This window comes from Periophthalmus magnuspinnatus, chromosome 13 (genome assembly GCF_009829125.3).
Source record: "Periophthalmus magnuspinnatus isolate fPerMag1 chromosome 13, fPerMag1.2.pri, whole genome shotgun sequence".
NCBI lineage: Eukaryota > Metazoa > Chordata > Actinopteri > Gobiiformes > Gobiidae > Periophthalmus > Periophthalmus magnuspinnatus.
Window position 1 is genome coordinate 10,773,012 of NC_047138.1, and position 19,166 is coordinate 10,792,177.

General features: G+C 38.7%; 2 protein-coding genes across 3 annotated transcripts; both read left to right on the forward strand.

Moving 5' to 3' along the window:
* The first annotated feature begins 287 nt into the window (after positions 1 to 287).
* Positions 288 to 11,005, forward strand: cpda (carboxypeptidase D, a). Its single transcript, XM_033976666.2, has 21 exons — positions 288 to 1,087; positions 2,641 to 2,888; positions 4,044 to 4,186; positions 4,264 to 4,433; positions 4,660 to 5,069; positions 5,158 to 5,349; positions 5,437 to 5,604; positions 5,679 to 5,788; positions 5,942 to 6,044; positions 6,297 to 6,439; positions 6,524 to 6,693; positions 6,762 to 7,064; positions 7,145 to 7,340; positions 7,423 to 7,558; positions 7,692 to 7,838; positions 7,911 to 8,009; positions 8,073 to 8,137; positions 8,235 to 8,366; positions 8,448 to 8,633; positions 9,591 to 9,693; positions 9,859 to 11,005. The coding sequence occupies exons 1-21, from the start codon at positions 462 to 464 to the stop codon at positions 10,083 to 10,085; spliced, it is 4,077 nt and encodes a 1,358-aa protein (XP_033832557.1). The 5' UTR covers positions 288 to 461; the 3' UTR covers positions 10,086 to 11,005.
* Positions 11,006 to 11,089: 84 nt separating this feature from the next.
* On the forward strand, positions 11,090 to 19,133 carry gosr1 (golgi SNAP receptor complex member 1). 2 transcript variants are annotated; one of them, XM_033977514.2, is made up of 9 exons: positions 11,090 to 11,172; positions 11,564 to 11,675; positions 12,221 to 12,308; positions 13,127 to 13,234; positions 13,352 to 13,443; positions 14,239 to 14,313; positions 17,246 to 17,275; positions 18,382 to 18,464; positions 18,633 to 19,133. In XM_033977514.2, exons 1-9 carry the CDS (start codon positions 11,139 to 11,141, stop codon positions 18,755 to 18,757), a joined length of 747 nt encoding a protein of 248 aa, XP_033833405.1. In that variant the 5' UTR covers positions 11,090 to 11,138; the 3' UTR covers positions 18,758 to 19,133. The 2 variants fall into 2 exon arrangements, with proteins under 2 accessions (XP_033833405.1, XP_055081976.1); XM_055226001.1 differs by lacking the exon at positions 17,246 to 17,275.
* Positions 19,134 to 19,166: the final 33 nt, after the last annotated feature.

Sequence of the window (19,166 nt, forward strand, 5' to 3'; positions counted from 1 at the left end):
ATATATATATATATATATATATATATATATATATATATATATATATATATATATATATATATATATATATATATATATATATATATACATACATACATACATACATACACATACACCCCCCCCCCCCACACACACACACACGCACACACGTACATATACAAGTAGGGTAGGGTAGTAAAATACACATATGTATTAAAATTATACTCTGTTTATTTAAATAAAATGTGATTAGCTATTTCTGTAAGTGTACTGTACTACTTTAAAATATTACGTCACCGCGTAGCCACGCCCTTCCCAAGGAAAAAGGAAGTAAATGGAAACGGAAGTCGCAGGCCTGGCTGCTGACCTCGCACGGCCAAAATAGCCTGCTCTCTGCGAAGCAAAGAAAGAAAACATTTTTTTCTTAGGTCCGACGTTGGATCATACGCTCCGAATGATAAAGGAATAGTGGATACGTTGTCATGGCGCACGTTTCTTTAGGTTTCCCATTAGCGCCGAAACTGCCTCTGTGCTTTCTGGTCTTCCTTGTCTCCTGTGTTGACGCTAGGGTACGAAGAAGTCAAGCGACGACAGAGTCTTTAGAAACTTATGGAAAATACTATAATTATGAGGAACTAAGTCATCTTCTTCATTCTTTATCTCAAACATATCCTTTAATAACCAATTTGTCCAGCATAGGTCAGAGTGTGCAGGGCAGAGAGCTTTGGGTGATGCGTATAACCAAAGACCCTAACATGGACACACCGGGGCTGCCCAAATTCAAGTACGTGGGAAACATGCACGGCGACGAGACTGTGTCCAGACAGGTGTTGGTGTATTTGATCGAATACCTTTTGGCTAACTATGGCGAAGAGCAGCGTGTGTCTGAGCTGGTGAATACAACCGACATTTACATCATGCCCAGCATGAACCCTGATGGGTTTGAGAAGTCTAAAGAAGGAGACTGTGCAGGAAACAACGGGGGACGAAATAATGCCAAAGACTTCGATCTTAATAGGAGTTTTCCTGATCAGTACGCCGAGGCAAACTTTAAACTAGAAGACATCCCTGAAGTTATAGCTATGATGAGATGGATCCAGGAGAAAAAGTAAGTTGTTTATCAAAGTAATGCATGTAATGTTTGAGTAGTCTCGGGTGGGGGGCATTTTTATTATAAAAAATATAGATTACAAATTGTACAATTCCTGAGAATTCTTCTATATTAAAACATACTTCCTTGTGGCATTCATTACATGACAAGCGAGCAGCAAGCTGCTGTTTGACTAAATGCAGCACTCCACAGTTATTAGTAAACAATGTCTAACTTTATATCAGTGGTCCCCAACCACCGGGCCGCGGACCGGTACCGGTCCGTGGATCAATTGGTACCGGGCCGCGGGCCGTCCAAGAAATAATTAATTATTTCTGTTGTATTTATTATCTGAGCCTGAACAATCGTTTATTTTGAAAAATCTTTTATTTTGAAAAATGACCGGATTCTCTCGGTTACATTTCCGTCACTTGAGCGCCGACAACTTAACCACTTGGCGTTCCGACGGCCCGCCCGCGTTACACGTTACAAATTTACAGCAATGTACGTGTATTTCTGCGTCACCCACACAAACAATCTACACATCAAATGAAAGCTACGGCATTCATCTTTCTGAATATGTAAACCATTTACACCTCGAATCACCACAGTGCTGACAGGAAAGCCGTTTTTACAGAGAAGTCAGAAATGTGAATCTGGACTTCACTTACCATTGAGCGCTCTGGTTCTGTCAAACATCAACATATTCACACAAAGTTGGTCTCATTCGTTCCGTAAAGGTCCAGAGAATATAATCCAGTCAAGAAATTATGTCCACAAAGGAAGTTAGAGCCTCCATGTCCAATCTGCTGCAGGAAAGTGAAATCTGTTCCGTCACTTCTCCGCGTAAAAACACGAGACTGGATATAAAGATCCGCGCGTAAAATTATGCGCGCGTATTGCGTAATTTTACGCAGCAGTTTTGCGTTTTAAACATGACGAAACGGACAAAACAAAGGAAGTACGCGACCGAGGACACTGTGGATGTTTGTACAAGTTAAACTAGAGGCATCTCGGACCCGGAGCGGTTCGTGGAACCGAGTGAAGATCTCATGGTGGACTGAGGAGTAGAGGGACCTTATGTTTTGATGGACTGGATGCTGTTCCTGATCGGTAAGCGTGGTTTATTCTGCTATTAACTTAATTGTGGGTCAAATCTGTATCATGTGTAATCATTAGCATTAGCCCCCCCCCGGTCCGCGGTAAAATTTTCAAGCGTTGGCCGGTCCGCGGTGATAAAAAGGTTGGGGACCACTGCTTTATATGACTGATCAATTAAACATATATCTTAAAACAGAACTGGTAAGATCACTAATGGTGCCTCACAACACACATTTTAGTTTTCATGGCAACACACATGATGTTGAAAATGAGACTACCCACTTCAAAATTCTTACATCACCCCTTATCAGATGTAAAATTGAGGAAGACGATTTGCTAGTCTTCATTGCATTAACAACTTCAACAATATTCATAATGGGCATTAATGAAATGTATAGGTATAGGCTCGGTCTATTGAATATCCTTTGATCTACTATTTCCAGACTTAACTATACTCTTGCTGTCTTCAGGTTTGTTCTGTCTGCAAACCTCCATGGAGGGACAGTAGTTGCCAGTTACCCATTTGATGACTCAGCCTCCCATGAGACAAGGGGCCACTACAGTCGAGCAGCAGATGATGCTCTGTTTCGCTACTTGGCCTTGGTCTATTCCTCAAATCACCCTGTAATGAAAACCGGTCATCCTAACTGTATTGACATAAAATATGAAACTTTTAAGGATGGCATCACCAATGGGGCGGAATGGTATGATGTGCCAGGTAAGATGGCATTAGTGAACTATACAAAGTAAACTTGTACAGAAAGTGGCTGCAACAGTTCACACTCCACCCTATCATTTAACTAAACTAAAGTATGATCTTTTCTAGGTTACTACTAAAGCATGTGATCATATGATACTGAAACCGTAGGCAAGAAACCAGAGTTGCTTTTTGTTGGTTGCTGGGTCAGTTGGTTGCTGTTATGCTGTGTTATGTTCTGTTAAATTTTTTGTTCTGTTGCTCGTCAGGTAGATCGGTCACTCTTTGTTGTTTTGACATCCCAGAGCATGGCAGAGTCTATATGGTCTTTGTGTATACAGTACATTGAATAAAATACTATATTTATTTAGATAATCAAGGACCAGTGACTTCAGCGGTTGTTTGGTCAGGCGTTTCCTCAGGGCGTGTCTCAAATTCCGGCATAGACAGGATATGTTAAGTCGATTGTTCAAAGTAGATGTGTTTTGCTACTGTGTGACACGATCAGGGAAATGTGTGGTGTGATCAGGGATAAATTCCCTCGCAGTAATTATGGCAATGTAGTTTACATTATTTGTCAGCTCCTTCAAACTGAAGGAGAGGGGCATTAAACCTCTGTAAAATCACCCATAACCCATTATCCAAATATTTAAGATGCATGGTCCCTATTGTGACATGCTGTTCAAATAATAGAGCAACTTGTCTGGATGCACTAATGTTTCACACTGTTTCTTTGCTTTAATGGCAAAGTCATTTATTTTTGGCAAAGGCTATCTATGCCTAAGCTTTAACATGTGTTTATTGAAATGCAGAGGCTCTGATTGCAGACTGTTATTTGTAAGTGTATGCCCCTGGGCCTTATTTACACTGTGACTGCATGGTTGCAAACAGTGCTTGTCTGAATGGGTGCATGTGACAATAGTGGGCTGCCATGACAACCTTTAACCTGGGAGACACAAGCTGCTAGCCAGCAGTTCCCGGGATACTGCCTGCTCTCTTTAAGTCCTATGATAAAAGCCAGGGCCTATTTCCATTAAAAAGAATTATGTTTGCGATGGAACAGTTTATTTACACTTGCAACTAAAGCCAGAGTACAAGTAGTCTGATCACGGGTACCTATTAAAGTATTTGTGTGTATTCTGAGTCACTATGACATAAACTGCCATATTTATCCAGGTGGGATGCAAGATTACAACTACCTCTATGGAAACTGTCTGGAAATCACTGTGGAATTAAGTTGTTGCAAACACCCCAAGGCTGATGAACTCCCAAATGAATGGTCAATGAACAAGGAGTCTCTGTTAGCCTACATGGAGCAGGTACAGTCTAATCTCACAATAAAGGTAAATTGTCGAAATGTTTTATTGTCTATGTAGTCATGCTTTTTTTTGCCTAGGTCCACATTGGAGTTCGTGGATTTGTCAAAGAAGCAATTGGAGGTGCAGCGATTACTAATGCGAGCATTATTGTAGATGGAATTCAACATAATCTGACAACTGGAATGTATGGAGATTATTATCGTTTACTACTCCCAGGAACATACAACATCACAGCTATGGCACCTGGGTGAGCACTGACAACTGTTGGAACTAGGTTTGAATTCTAAACACACATCAATCTGAAAAGAATTAAATATTTAAAGAGAAATACTCATTTATAATGTTAATTCTTCTTTCTACTTCCTATTTTGTGTTTTTGTCTCTTTAATGTCTTACCCCTATGAAAGGCATTTCGTGGTCGGTAGCCTGTTTTTTCGACTAAGAATCTAAAACTGTGATGTTTCATTAAACAGGTACATTTCGATGACAGTCCAAAGTGTCCAGGTATCTGAGGGCAAGGCCACAAAGCTTAATTTCACCTTGGCGCCTATCAGTGAAACTGCTGCTTCGGCCACATTGTCCCCACCAATGACCAGTGATGCACACATATCTAGCATTACTATGAGCACAACAGAATCTACAGCAAACAAATCAGATTCCTCTCTGGATAACAAGAACACGCCTCCTGTATTACCAACTCAGCTTCAGCCAGTTCAGCCTCAAGAATTTCGGCATCACAACTTCGCAGACATGGAACTATTTTTACGGAAGTACAGCAGCGAGTTCCCTGCTATCACTCATCTTTACTCTGTAGGCCACTCAGTAGAAGACAGAGAGCTGTATGTGCTGGTCATCTCAGATAATCCCAAAGTTCATGAACATGGTGTGTTTTATATCCCACAGCAGCATGTGCTTTCTTTTTTTTTAACCACTTTGATATTAATATACCTGACTTTTTCCATGGTTCTTAGGTGAACCAGAGTTTAAATATGTAGCCAACATGCATGGCAATGAGGTTGTGGGCCGAGAGTTAATGCTTAACCTCATTGAGTACTTGTGCAGAAACTATGGCACTGATCCAGAGGTCACTTCTTTGGTCAATAATACTCGCATTCATATCATGCCTTCAATGAACCCTGATGGCTACGAAGTTGCCACTGAAGGTAAAGAAAACCATCATAGCATATGATAATTTGAGTAATTGTACAAATGTTTGCTTTATTTCAACAGTGTGCATTAATATTTTACAGGTGATGTTGAAGGTTATAATGGTCGCAACAATAGCAACAACTTTGACTTGAACCGCAACTTTCCAGACCAGTTTGTCACCATCACAGAGCCCAAACAGCCAGAAACAATTGCTGTGATGAATTGGCTGAAGAGCATTCCTTTTGTGCTGTCAGCAAACCTTCACGGAGGTGCATATTTGTTCATCCTCTTACATCTTTTTACATAGTTTAACCTCTGACTCTATTATTGCACTCTGAAACAGGTTCCTTGGTAGTCAATTATCCTTACGATGACAACAAAGAAATGGTAACTCAGTATAGTCAGTGTCCAGATGATGAGGTCTTTCAGCAGTTGTCCAAAACCTACTCACAGGTAACTTGAAACTGTAGATGTTAGAACAGGTAATGGCTGCTTGTGGATTGATTTTACAATAAAGAATAACATGTGAAGATTGATGAGGGAGATGTTTTTAATACTTGACTATAGGGGGATTGTTTTTCTAAAATTTGCATGTTTTTTGCGCAGGAGAATCCTATGATGCACAATGGTCACCCTTGTGAGAACTTGTACAAAAATGAGTATTTTACAGAAGGCATCACTAATGGCGCCAACTGGTACAATGTCCCTGGTAAGCAGTCCTCTCCATTTTCATCCTAGCTTTTATCTTATGTCATGTGTGCATGTTAAGTCATGCAGCTGATAAGAACTGCAGATTGTGTACCCATGAAATATAAGAATGGATAGTTTATCTCAGGCCAAAGGTAGCTGCTCTTATAGATTCTGCACTTACACCTAACCATCTACAAACCATTTTAGAATTTTTTTTTAAAAAATGGTGTGAAATGCATTCAACACTGTATAATAAACAGCTATGTTTCAGGTGGAATGCAAGATTGGAATTACTTAAACACCAATTGTTTTGAGGTGACCATTGAGCTGGGCTGTGTGAAGTACCCCTGGGCCAAGGACTTGCCTGGATATTGGGAGCAGAACCGACGAGCCTTACTAAATTTCATACATCAAGTAAATACCCAGACTTTGCATCAGTTTTTATAGCTGTCCAAAGCATCATGTCTGGATGTTCTTATGTGTGTTATATGTTGTTAGGTGCATACTGGTGTGAAGGGCACAGTGTCTGACATAAGTGATGGTACAGGGATCCTTAATGCCACTATAAGCGTTCAGGGCATAGACCACAATATCACCACTGCTCTAACCGGTGACTACTGGAGACTCCTGACCCCTGGAACATACTCAATCACTGCGTCTGCTCATGGGTAAGGACATTTCACCTGAAAATCAAACACAACTGTAGATCTTTTATTTAATATTTATTTATTTTCAGGTATAAACAAGTGAAAACCTATGCTACAGTTTCCAAAGATGGAGTAGAGGTGGTGGACTTCAGATTGAAACGCCTCCTCTCTGACACTAACAGACCGGCTCACAGTGGCCTTCAGCCAACTCAAAATCCTTCTGAGAAGGAATTTCAAAGCTTGATCAAAGAGCTGTCTCTAGGACAGGGTTTGGACCAGCTGGTGAAAAACACAGCCACAGAAAGCAGTTTCCGATACCGCCATTACAAAGAGATGTCTGCGTTTATGAGAGGCCTTACTCTTAACTTCCCTAAAATTACATCTCTACGAAGGTATTCAATAACCATCTGTAATTGTACTAATTTGTATTATCCTTGTTAAAATCCTTTTTTTTTGTTTTTTTTATATCTAGTCTTGGCCAAAGTGTAGAGATCCGGACCATTTGGGCTCTTGAAATTTCCAATCGTCCAGGTGAGGCAGAACCATCTGAACCCAAAATTCGATTTGTAGCAGGAATCCATGGCAACGCCCCTGTTGGAACCGAGCTGCTTCTTGAATTTGCTGCCCTTTTATGTATCAATTATGGCAAAAATCCAACGATCACTAGAGTATGTTTCAGCTTATTATAAGACATGATTCAACCTATAAATGTAAAATGATGATATAATATTTGTTTGTCTTGTCCTGTAGCTCATCAATGATACCCGGATTGTGATTGTGCCTTCAATTAATCCTGATGGACGAGAACAAGCTGTTGAAAAACAATGCACCTCTGCCCAAGGTCTGACAAATGCTCATGGCAAAGACCTGGACACTGATTTCTTTGGTAAATTAAAATGCATTTGGTAATAATAATAATAATAATAATAAAATAATAATTTATTTGTTTATTCAACAGTAACTGTCATATACTACTGTTTTGAATGTTTAACTGTGAATTTTACATTTCATTTCTTTAGGAAATGCCTCTCAGCGTGTTGTAGAAGCCCAGCCTGAGACAAGAGCGATGATGGATCTAATTCAAGAGAAAGGATACACACTCTCTGTAGCCCTAGATGGAGGCTCACTTGTTGCTACTTATCCCTATGATAAGCCTGTCCAAACAGGTAATACTTCATTCTCAAAATTCTCAAATTATCAAATGTTTGATATGATATGGGGATTTTTATTTGTTTTAGTTGAAAATGAAGGCACTCTGAAGTATCTGGCTAATGTTTATGCCAAGAATCATCCGAAGATGCACCTTGGCAACTCTGGATGCTCTGATAACAGGCAATGTATGCAACTTCCACACTTACTATCATAAACAAAAAACAAACTTAACATTGTTTTACTTTCAGCAAATAATATTCCTGATGGAGTCATGAGGGCAGCAGAGAGACAGAGTCACATGGGCAGTATGAAGGTTTGCAGAAATTCTGTCAACATTTGAGTTAAAATTGTACAGTCATCAGGTTTTGGTTTAACTTAAAATATATCTTGAATTTAATTTCTCCTAAAAGGACTTTAGTATGGATTTTGGTCACTGTCCTGAAATTACAGTGTACACAGGCTGCTGTCTGTTCCCCCCGCCTGACCAGTTGGCCACACTTTGGGCAGAGAACAAGAAAGCTCTTCTTAGCATGCTGGTGGAGGTAAGCATAAAGATTTTAATAAAACAATATAGAAACTTAATATTAACCAGGGAATTAAGATATACCTGTATTTTTTACCAGGTCCATAAAGGGGTGCGAGGTGTTGTGCGAGATAAGAGTGGAAAGCCTATTCCTGATGCCATCATTGTACTAAATGGTGGGGTTAGAGTCTTTACAGGAGAAGGAGGCTACTTCCATGCACTTCTTGAACCAGGCAGCCATAGCATTGAAGCTGTTGCAGAGGGCTACCAACAACAACGTCTGGAGGTAAACAGTGGCAAAAATATATTAAAAAATTATACTTTATTTGCTCAAAGTTTAATGTCTGTAGTTAACAGGGACATGCAGATACCAAAAGAAAAATGCCACTCCTTGACATTGATAATTCATAAAACATTTGCTTTTTGTTTTTAAACACTGAAACACAATTAAAAATACTTTCTGTATTTCTAACCGAAAGAAGATAGCTCCATATCCTCTATGTCTATGAATGGTGTGGGTTGAAGTATACAAAATCTTTCAGTAACTTCAAGCTTTTTATCAGGTTCCTCTGAAATATGAAGTGTCGGGTAGGCTAGTTCCTCAAAAAGGTGTTCCTTAACCGTGCGTCCCAGTTGAAGGCTGTAAGGAGCAAGCTTTCCACAAGAGTGAAAGAGAAGAGGGTCTACCACAGAATGATAGGTATTCTGGTACTCCGGTACAGTGAACCCATGGATCAGAAGAGGCTGTGTCACAGTGATCGTGGGGTTGCCGTGTTCCTTGTGCACATCTGTGCTGGGCAAACGGAGCTCTGGAAGAACTGCAGCATTCTTTATATACCTGTCCTCTAAGGACTTCTGAGATTCTGCTTCACTTTCAATGTCAGAAGTATATTTCGATGCCAGCGTACAATGTCTCTTCTTAGTAGTTTCACCATACTTTTTTGGAGACCGGATAGTATGTCTTAGGCCATAGGGACTCATATCACTTTCCTGCAATTTAATTAGCAATCAATTCATTTGTATTAATAGATTCACAATGATGAAGACACTCACCCGTTTTTTAGAAACCCTCCATGTTTGCAGGAAACCTGAGTTAAGTAGACACAGCTGCAGCTAATTGGCTTGTTATGTTAGCTTTGCTCATGACATTAAAATTGATTAAGACACTGAAGGATTGTCCACATGCAAATACTTCCTTCACCCTATGTATGTTATTTGAACTGCTTCTTTATTGTTTTTTCAGGTGGCGGTGTCTTCATATGAAGCAGCAAACTGGATACTTATTGAGTTTGACATGGATAATAGCATATTCGGGCTACCAAGAGAGTTTGTGGTTGCCAGTGCAGGTAAAATTTTGTCTTTATAACTTCATATACTCAAGAAATTACTTATGTTTTTAATTACTATATATACATATTTCTATAACTATTTCATCATCCCAATATCAAACTTAAATGCAAATAAATTGTTAAAAAGAAGCTAATTAGTCCTTTGTCTCTCGGCCTTTGCAGCTGCATCCATGACTGCATTAGTGGTAACGGCATGCATCATCTGGTGTGTATGTGCTGCCAAATCCAACCGCCAAAAAGACGGGTTCCACCGTCTGCGCCAGCATCGTGATGATTATGAAGATGAAATTCGGCTCACGTCAATGGGCTCCAAGAAATCCCTGCTCTCACACGAGTTTCAAGATGAGAGTGAAAGTGATGAAGAGACGTTGTATGCCAACAAAATCTGACCACGCTTTGAAATCAAAGGATAACTGTTGTATCATATTCTTTTTAATTTCAAATTGAAGCCCTTGTAACAAGGAACTGATTTATGATTACAAACTGATGGTGAAAGATGCTGTTTTCAGCATCACCACAAGTGACGGAATGCTCACTTTTCTACTGTGCCCACTGGAGAATTCCTGTTTAACTGGTTTGACTCTTAAGAGAGTGGCTTGGAGTGGATGAAGTTGGAAGAATGCTGCTCATTTCCTGATCAGATTGACCAAGACTGAACTTAACTGGATGTTCCTGGATTAAAATAAACTTCTCAACATTTGTTTTAGTTTTGGGAATGAACTCTTGAAGCAGCGAGCAGCTATACCATTTCAAATGTTAAATAGTTCCTTTTTATCCTATACTGTGCCTTGGCTTTTGTAACATTACAGCCTGATTGGGATTGTAGTATGTAGTCAGAAAACAAAACACTTCTCACGGGGCGGTAGAACCAGTGATAAATAATTAAATTATTACTTTTTGTTGCACTGTTTCTGTCCAGATGCTGTGCTAGCCATTGTGGGAAGTCAGTTTCCCAAATCATAGAACAATGTGAATATTTTGAAATTTGTTAAAAAGTTAGTGTCTCATTTGAGTGCAATCATTACAATAATTGTTTGGATGCCAGCATATCTGTGAAAGTTGGATGAATAAAGGCAAATGTTTTGGGCTGATATGGCTTTCAGCTGAACAGAATCTGAGAGAAAGTCTGCATCTGTTTTACATGTCTAATGTGTGAATGGACTTGTGTGATGTGGATATTTTTATATGAACTACTGGAGACAGATGTATAAATCTGCATTTGGTAATGTCAGACTTTTTGTAAGCTTTTTGTGGTCATCACCATCATGTTCAGAGACTAAATAAAGATCCGGGTCGTGATTAACAGTTGCTTTGGATATTTTTTGTTATGGTTTATGCATAGTCCCACTAGATGTCACTGTTAAGAAATGAATAATGTTTGTGTTCATTATTAGTATCACGTGACACACCCCGGAAGTTGGTGACGTCGCAGAAAAACAAAGATGGCGGGGATAGGGAACAGCGGCTACTGGGAAGGTAAGTCCGTACAAAATGTACGTGTTATTCTCTTCTGTCTCGACATCAGTTGGGTGTATGCTGTATTATCTGGTCGGTGATGTATCTCATCGTGTCAGTGTCATTTTGCTAAGCGTGTGCCGTTGTGTGTGCGTCTGAGGGCAGGGCAGGTCGGGGACAGCAGACTCACATATGACACACCGTTCAAGTTCTTGTTAAGCTGTTAAATCAGTTTCTCCCATACAATTTACAGTCAATATTTGGTCATATTCAATATAAGTACACAATTTCCAGGTTTGTTTAGGGTGCCATTCTTGGCCAATTCCGTATATAAATAAGGCAAGTTGAACACAAATAATTTGACAGTTGTGGTGGCCCAAATATTTCATCTTTAGCGTTACGTCTCTCACAGATCTCCGGAAACAGGCGAGACAACTGGAAAACGAACTCGACCTGAAGTTGGTTTCCTTCAGCAAACTCTGCACCAGCTACAGCAGCTGCAGAGATGCTCGCCGATCAGACACGTAAGGCTTCCACTGCACAGCAACACCGTTAAAGATGCAAGTAACGTTTCTCCTCCACCTGTTTGTCTCCATGGAGATGTTATTGCTCTGCATGGAATGTTCCGCAGTATGGCACTAAACTTATCTATTTTTCACATGTATTCCTTTAGAAGTGTTTCTTACTTTGAGCTGAATCCCGTCTTCACAGATTTGTAACTTGGCCCTGTGGCGTCACCAGTTTGTCTGTCCCCATCTCCATACCCATGCTGTGGAACTTTTCAGGCAAGCATTAACATTCCCAAAGAGACAAGCAGATGGTGACCCCCCTACCAGAAAAATAAGTTACACTGTGCACACATTAACACAGAAGGTAAGGTACATTGATTCAGATTAGAGTTACACTTTGTATCAGTATGGACAAGCTTATGCTCTAGTTTCTCTTGAGATATTATTATTAATGTGAGTGGGCATTGATAATCCAGTTGTTATTCTTTTTGATAGAAACAAGCATTGGCATAATTTAAACAGTATTTGCTTGCATTATTCTGTGTATCTTCTCAACACAGGTCTGACACAACACCTCTACTCAACAACTCGACCCAGGACAGGATGTTTGACACAATGTCAGTGGAGCTTGAACAGCTGTTGGCAAAAGTAAGTCTGATGTGCTTGGACACTGGCACATAGCAGTTCTTAAGATGTGTACAGTGGTCCCTCCTTTATCGTGGGGGTTACGTTCTAAAAATAGCTTGCAATAGGCAAAATCTGCAAAGTAGTAGTTTTTACAATTCTTATATATGTTTTAAGGCTGCCTCACCACACACTTTATACACTTTTCTCAGACAGGCATTAACGTTTTCCCACATTTCTTTTTTGTTTAAACACTCTCAAAGTTCAAACCTTCGTAGGTTTCTTATTCAACAACTTAACTCATCTCGTCTACGCTCTGTGCACATTCACTCTTGTTACCTTTTTATCAGTGCGCTTGTCAAATATGTTGTACTGCAACAATAAGTAGGAGCCAATGTTATTATGAAGAAAGTAAATAATGCATCCAATATAATATAATAAATAATATTCATTGTTAGTAAAATAAATACAAAGTAATAAACAATGACCCAATTAAATGTTAATACATAAAATAATATTTGTCAAATAAATCCAAGGTTATATAAATTTGTCTGAACGCATTCTGTACTGTAGACAATGGTCTACAGTCCCTTAGCCAAACAGGACGCAGAACACAGTGCGCGTTCATATGCTATAAAAAACCATGCAAAGTTGCACAAAAAAAACTGAAACAGCGAGACCACGAAAGGTGAACCGCGATATAGCGAGGGACCACTGTACACTAAACTAGAGGCAGAAATTGCAATTTTTTTCATCCAATAATGTTACATATATGCTTTACTCTATGTTGACTGTGACCACTCATTCTTGCTGCTTATCCATATTTTTATTGTATTTTGCAGCTAACCGCAGTGAATGATAAAATGGCAGAATACACAAACACACCTGGTTCAGCGTCTCTTAATGCTGCCCTTATGCACACTCTACAGAGACATAGAGACATCCTGCAGGTTTGTTCATCCACAGTTTGTTTCAGTTTTAATTGTATAGTATTCGGTTAGTCGTTTTGAATTGATCATTACACATTTTTACTCTAAAGTTTGTGTATTTTTTTCTTTTTTTTTCAGGATTACACGCACGAATTTCACAAAACCAAAGGCAACTTTCTGGCCATCAGAGAAAGGGAAGATCTGCTGGGTTCTGTACGAAAAGATATTGAGTAAGTTTACTTTGTGATAATTCTTTATTCATAATTAATTTTTGTGGAATTTTTTGTTTGATTTCTCAGTGTAGTCATCTAAACAGCCTAGGCATTTTTGGTAACACCTTGATCCACAAACGCAAGAATAAGCATACAAAGCACTGCACTTCATAATTTTATTTTTATGTATTGTATATCACTTTTCATGACCCTCAAAGATGCTTCACACAATTCAAGACAGACAAAACACAAGTGAACAAAACCGATAATAAAAGTAGACGCAGTTATTTAGCTGCAGTCACTTCGAAGCTAGAGGGCAGTAGAGATCCTGGAATTTACGTTTTTGTGGCACTTTGTTTGCCTACATTAATAACACAGTTCCTTCTATCGTATTAGCCCCCTTTTTATTGTTGGCAAAAGGTAAGGTGACCAATGTTAACTGTTATTGAGTTATTATTTTATTTATTTTGGTGTAAAGTGTTTTATCCATTTGCCAGCTGACTGTTGATTCACCTAAACCATAGAGTCTCAATGCCTCAACCCTTAGCTTAAAACCACAGTGTGATCCTTGTTTTTCATTCTCTACAAAAACAAAGTTTGCAACAAACCACAATTATTTATGATTCCACATCAATATCTTTGGTACACAGTTTTGAGTGGATTTCATGAGGAAATAAAAGAAAGTAATGATCTATAGTATAAGCTACACTATGTATTCGGGATGTCTTTGTCAAACACTAAAATGGTTTTAGTGTTTTATGGTGTTAATATGTAGATACTGTACATTTGGGTTTGTCTGTGTGTTTTTTTCAGGACATACAAAAGTGGATCAGGTGTCAACAATAGACGAACAGAGCTGTTTCTCAAAGAACATGAGCACCTCAGAAAGTAAGTGTCTATCTTGACAGGTTTTCTTAACAGTTTTTTATAGCTTTGACATGGACAGTTTTATCAAGATATGCTTTGGCCATTACATCCCCTCTGAGCAGTTCCAAATGTTATATAGCTGCCAGTTTTGGGGGTTGCTTGTCTTGTTCTGGCAAAGAAGCTAAAGCCATTTTTTTCTTATTGCTTCTCACATGTCAAGGCTGAGATAACTCAACTTGGCAAGCTTTTTGAAGAACGCTGAATATCTTGACTTGATGCTGTGGAATTTTATCACCAGCATCAATAATGCAACTTTGACTCTGAAAGTATTTTTGAGGCCATTGTAATTATATCCCACCATGATACATATGAGGTGTGAGAAGTCTGATGAGTGCGAGGCTATTTGTCAGCGGGTGGTTAACCCCTCCAGGCATTGGACTAAAAGCCTTCTCTTACATCATCTGGAAACTTTATATTTCAGGAACTAGAAACCATTGCGGCTTTACATTATACAGTTACTTATTTATTAACTGTATTTGTCCTTCTGGTACCATTATTGATTTTACAATTTCCTTCCAACCCACACATCATCATGGATCACACTAAATACAAAACAACTTGCTTTATTGGCACTTACAACTCACTCAGATCACTTCAATATTGTGAATGAATACAGAATGTGTTTGTAATTCTTAATTTAATTTAAATTCTAAAACATTACAGGTATTACCACACTTAACATTGCAGTATCACCATACATTATTTTCTGAGATTGCTTTTTGTAAAAAAAAAAAAAAAAAAAAAAAAGCAATTATAATTTGTGTGGTAAAAGCAGCAAAAGTTCCTGCTAGTTTTGTCTTTTTCTCACAGCAGGTAGCCTTTCACTTGGTTGTAATGGCCGATGGTCATGAATAAAATAGAGGGTGCAAGTCCATTAGAGGTTCATATTGGAACAGCTTGTTCCCTATGCCACTGGTCTTTGGAGTTACTCGGCTTAGAAGACTACATTTACACCATTTTTAAATAGCATAGAATAGAATCTTTGTTTTATATGAAGCCGGAAAAAATCATGAATGGATCAATCTGCTTTCACCTCTTTTCCTTATGGTGTGACTTGTGAGCTAATATTTTATCTGATATGCTAATGTAATCAGAGAAGAGCTTAGAAAAACTTTCATATCTGTATGAAGTGCTTCTCTCTAGAGCTCATATTTTATATAAACTATGATGTGGTTCTACCCTGTTAATGTTTTCAGTAATATAATTGTTTTTGTACTTGGACATGTAAAATGTATGAAAATGTTAGTGTAGCTGATAACTCTTAGAGGCTGATTGAAAACTGCAGTACAAAGATGTATGGGTTAGGCAGTATTATAGTGTTGCAGTGGGATCTGAATGAGCACCAGCCCTTGATTTGTGACCACTGTTCTTCTTGGCTTTGTAGTTCACAGCGGATGCCAGCCTTGCCAAAGTCATTTTCTTTGCCAAAGTAATGAATGTCACAGTTTGACATATATATCTGAAGCCTTGTGTTTCCCTTAACCCCAACCAGAAAATATATACCGGTAGGTATTGGAAAGTACTACCGGTAGTCTAAAAGTAAGTAAAAGCATACTAATGTTTTAACTAGCTTTAAGTATTTTTGAAAAAACTTTCCTTTAGATTTAAACGGTAAATAATCTCTGTTGTATGTTTCGTTTGTGCTCTAATGATGATAGAAAATGTGTCATTTAAACATGTTAATGACTGTCAGAGACAGACGGGAGAGTCCCACTCCATTGTTGGCATTTTCCTGTTTGTATATACAACAATTCTGCAATATCGTCAAAACATATTTTCATATTTATTTTTGTATACATTTCCAACACTGACTTTGTTTACCAATAACAATAATGCTCTGGATTTAAGTAGCACTTTTCAGGACACCCAAAGCACTTTTACAGTACTTTATTCATTCACTTCACACTCTGGCAGCTTTACTTCTCAGTAACTTACCACAATCTGCACCCCTCCAACCATCATACTAGGCCAGGTGGGTGAAGTAATGACAGAACATGGTCCAATTGATCCTGTGACCTTCAGGTTATGGGACTGCTGGTCTAACCTCTGAGCCACAGTCTCCCCTCTCTTACTACTCTTGTTTTCCAGCTTTCTTTCACTATAAGCATAATTAACTAACCTATTTTCACACTCCATTCAGTCACAGCTCTACAATTTATTTTGGTCAATTCTCCAGATTCTATATTAGGCTTTAAATGACTGTAGATTCTTATCCATTAGTAACCATTTAAGAAGCCTGAAAGTGCTATTTAAAGTCATTACCCAAGCAAATAACACACATGAAGATGAATGGTCCTGAAATCCTCTGTTCCCTGGAGAACTGTTTGGTCAATACCACAGCACAAGCATAACCTGAAGAAAACTAGCTTTTTGCTCCAACTCTTTGGCCTATGTGATCCATTTATTTTGGTTTATTAATTAATTAATTAATTTTGTAAAAATATTGATTCTGATTTGAAATGTGCAAATTCGATTTCAGTTCTCTTAATATTTCACAGAATGTCCATATTGTACTTTACGAGTCACTCTTCTAGTTTTTAGTACTTAACTTTTACAATTCTACTTTTGTTAATGTAAAGATTTTTTGAATGGTACTTTATGTCAGGATTTAAAACATTGCCCAAATGTGTCCAAGCTATGAGGTAAATAGGTTGAAATCTGGTTTGACTAGCCTGCATACACCACCATTGAAAAGACTGTAATTGGAAAGTAAACAATTGGGAGCGTTGTTGTTCAAGATCCAAGAGTCATGGAAGATCATCTCTGTGGAACTGAGGCCTGTGAAGCCTCCTGTGGCAACAGTCTCTGGAGCTTGTGCTCTCATATGAAAACTTGTATTGTGTAATGTGCTCAAGTTCAGAACTCAATTTCTTCCTTTCTTTGTCCTCTCTAGTTCAGAGCGACTGGTAGACGACACAATAAGGTAAAGCCCGCTCAAGTCTGTTCACCCCTGTATATTTGTAGCAGCCAATCATGTAGTTTTAAGAATCCTACAGTACTGTACTTTGAAATCAGAAATATGAGAATATGTCAGTGCTATTAAGGCTGGACATTTGTGAAAATGTCTTCACTTAAAGGTTCACATGTAACTTTAGTGAATGGCCTGCCACCTGCTTGTCTCTATGGTGATGATATTGCTTTGCTTTGGAATGTGCCACGGTATAAGATTTGATTTGCATACCTTGCATTTATTCAATTACAGGTGCTCAAAAAACCTTCATTCAGTTTACTGTGGGCAAGGTTACTTCTCCACAGATCTGATTTGTAACTTGGCCTGGTGGTGACAGCTGTTTGTCTCTATACAGATATAAAACAACACATGGAGACAAGCTGGTGGCAGACAATCCACTGGAACAGTTCCAGCGCATCTTTAACACATGAAATATAACTTGGTTGTTGTGGGTGGCTTATGCATTCCGATGTAACACTTGGCGATGGCTGATGGTGCTGTAGTCTTCCTGACGGAGGAGAACATGATATGCTCCGGATCAGGGCAGTGAAGCACACATCTATAGGAGCTGCTTTTACCCCACCCACATTCACTTTGACTCAGACATGGTCATAATATTGATTCTTATGTACTTGCACATTAGTATTAGTTTAACTTCTGTTTGCACTTTCGAAACTATTTAGTCAATGTCAACTGAGGCACAGCTGTGGGAGGTGTACCCCTGGTGACTACTGCTTATAATTATCATCAGCCATAACAATGTCATGACCTACACAATTGTATGGGGAAAAAAATAGAGTGTGCTGTTGTTGTTTCACTCTATTTGCAGTTATTTCTTCTCTAGTCATTAATTATTAGTGTTTTTTTCCACAGTGGGATTAGGAATTGTATTGATAACACAATTATACAACCAACCACAGCAAAGATCGTACAGTTAATGACTTTATGTGAAGGGTTTGTGGTGAATAACAATTCACTAAGAGTGATTTTAAAAAGTCCAATACAGTTAATATTGAATCATAACATAACTGTATATTGTGTTTGTGTGTTGTTGCTGATTGTGGCAAAATGTCTTTCAGTATTGCCATGGCAACCAAGGAGAACATGACATCCCAGAGGGGTGTGTTGAAGTCCATACAGAGCAAGGTCAACACTCTGGCTAGTATCCTTTCATTACTGTACACTCCAGGCATGCTGATTTAAATTCTAAGAAAGATGTATAATCACAAAAATGGTCAAAAGGCTAAAAGAAAGACAATTTAGCTTTTTTGTAACCAGTATTGAAAACTGTAAGCCCTGAGTGTGTTACTGCTTAACACTTGAAACTCAGACCGGTTCCCGACCATCAACAACCTCATCCAGCGAATCAACCTGCGCAAGAGGCGGGACTCTCTCATCCTGGGCTCTGTCATTGGTGTGTGCACCATCATCCTGCTGCTCTATGCTTTCCACTGAAGTCTAAGAGAGACCATCACACCAGAGACTGTTTAACTGTGCACCGCTACCGGGACTTTACATAGTTCTTGAAGAATCCTGGAGACTGAACATGTGGACATTTGGCCAGGATAAACCACTGAGCTTTGTAGGGGGTTGATGGTTGATCTGCCAACGTGAAACTTGAGACCAAAACTACACATAAGACTAGATTTTAACCAGTTTGTGAGACTGAACAGCAGGACTGGATGGAAGAATTTTCAGTTGACTGGACCTTTTTAATTGAGGAAATGGGGAAGTATTGTGGGATGTAAAATGTGAATTAATAAATTATTCATAACTGTGTGTGAAGCTCACTAGATACTGTTTATTTTTCAAATACATTATCTAAACCATTCTTGTGTTTAGACCTTTTTGTCTCTGACTGTAT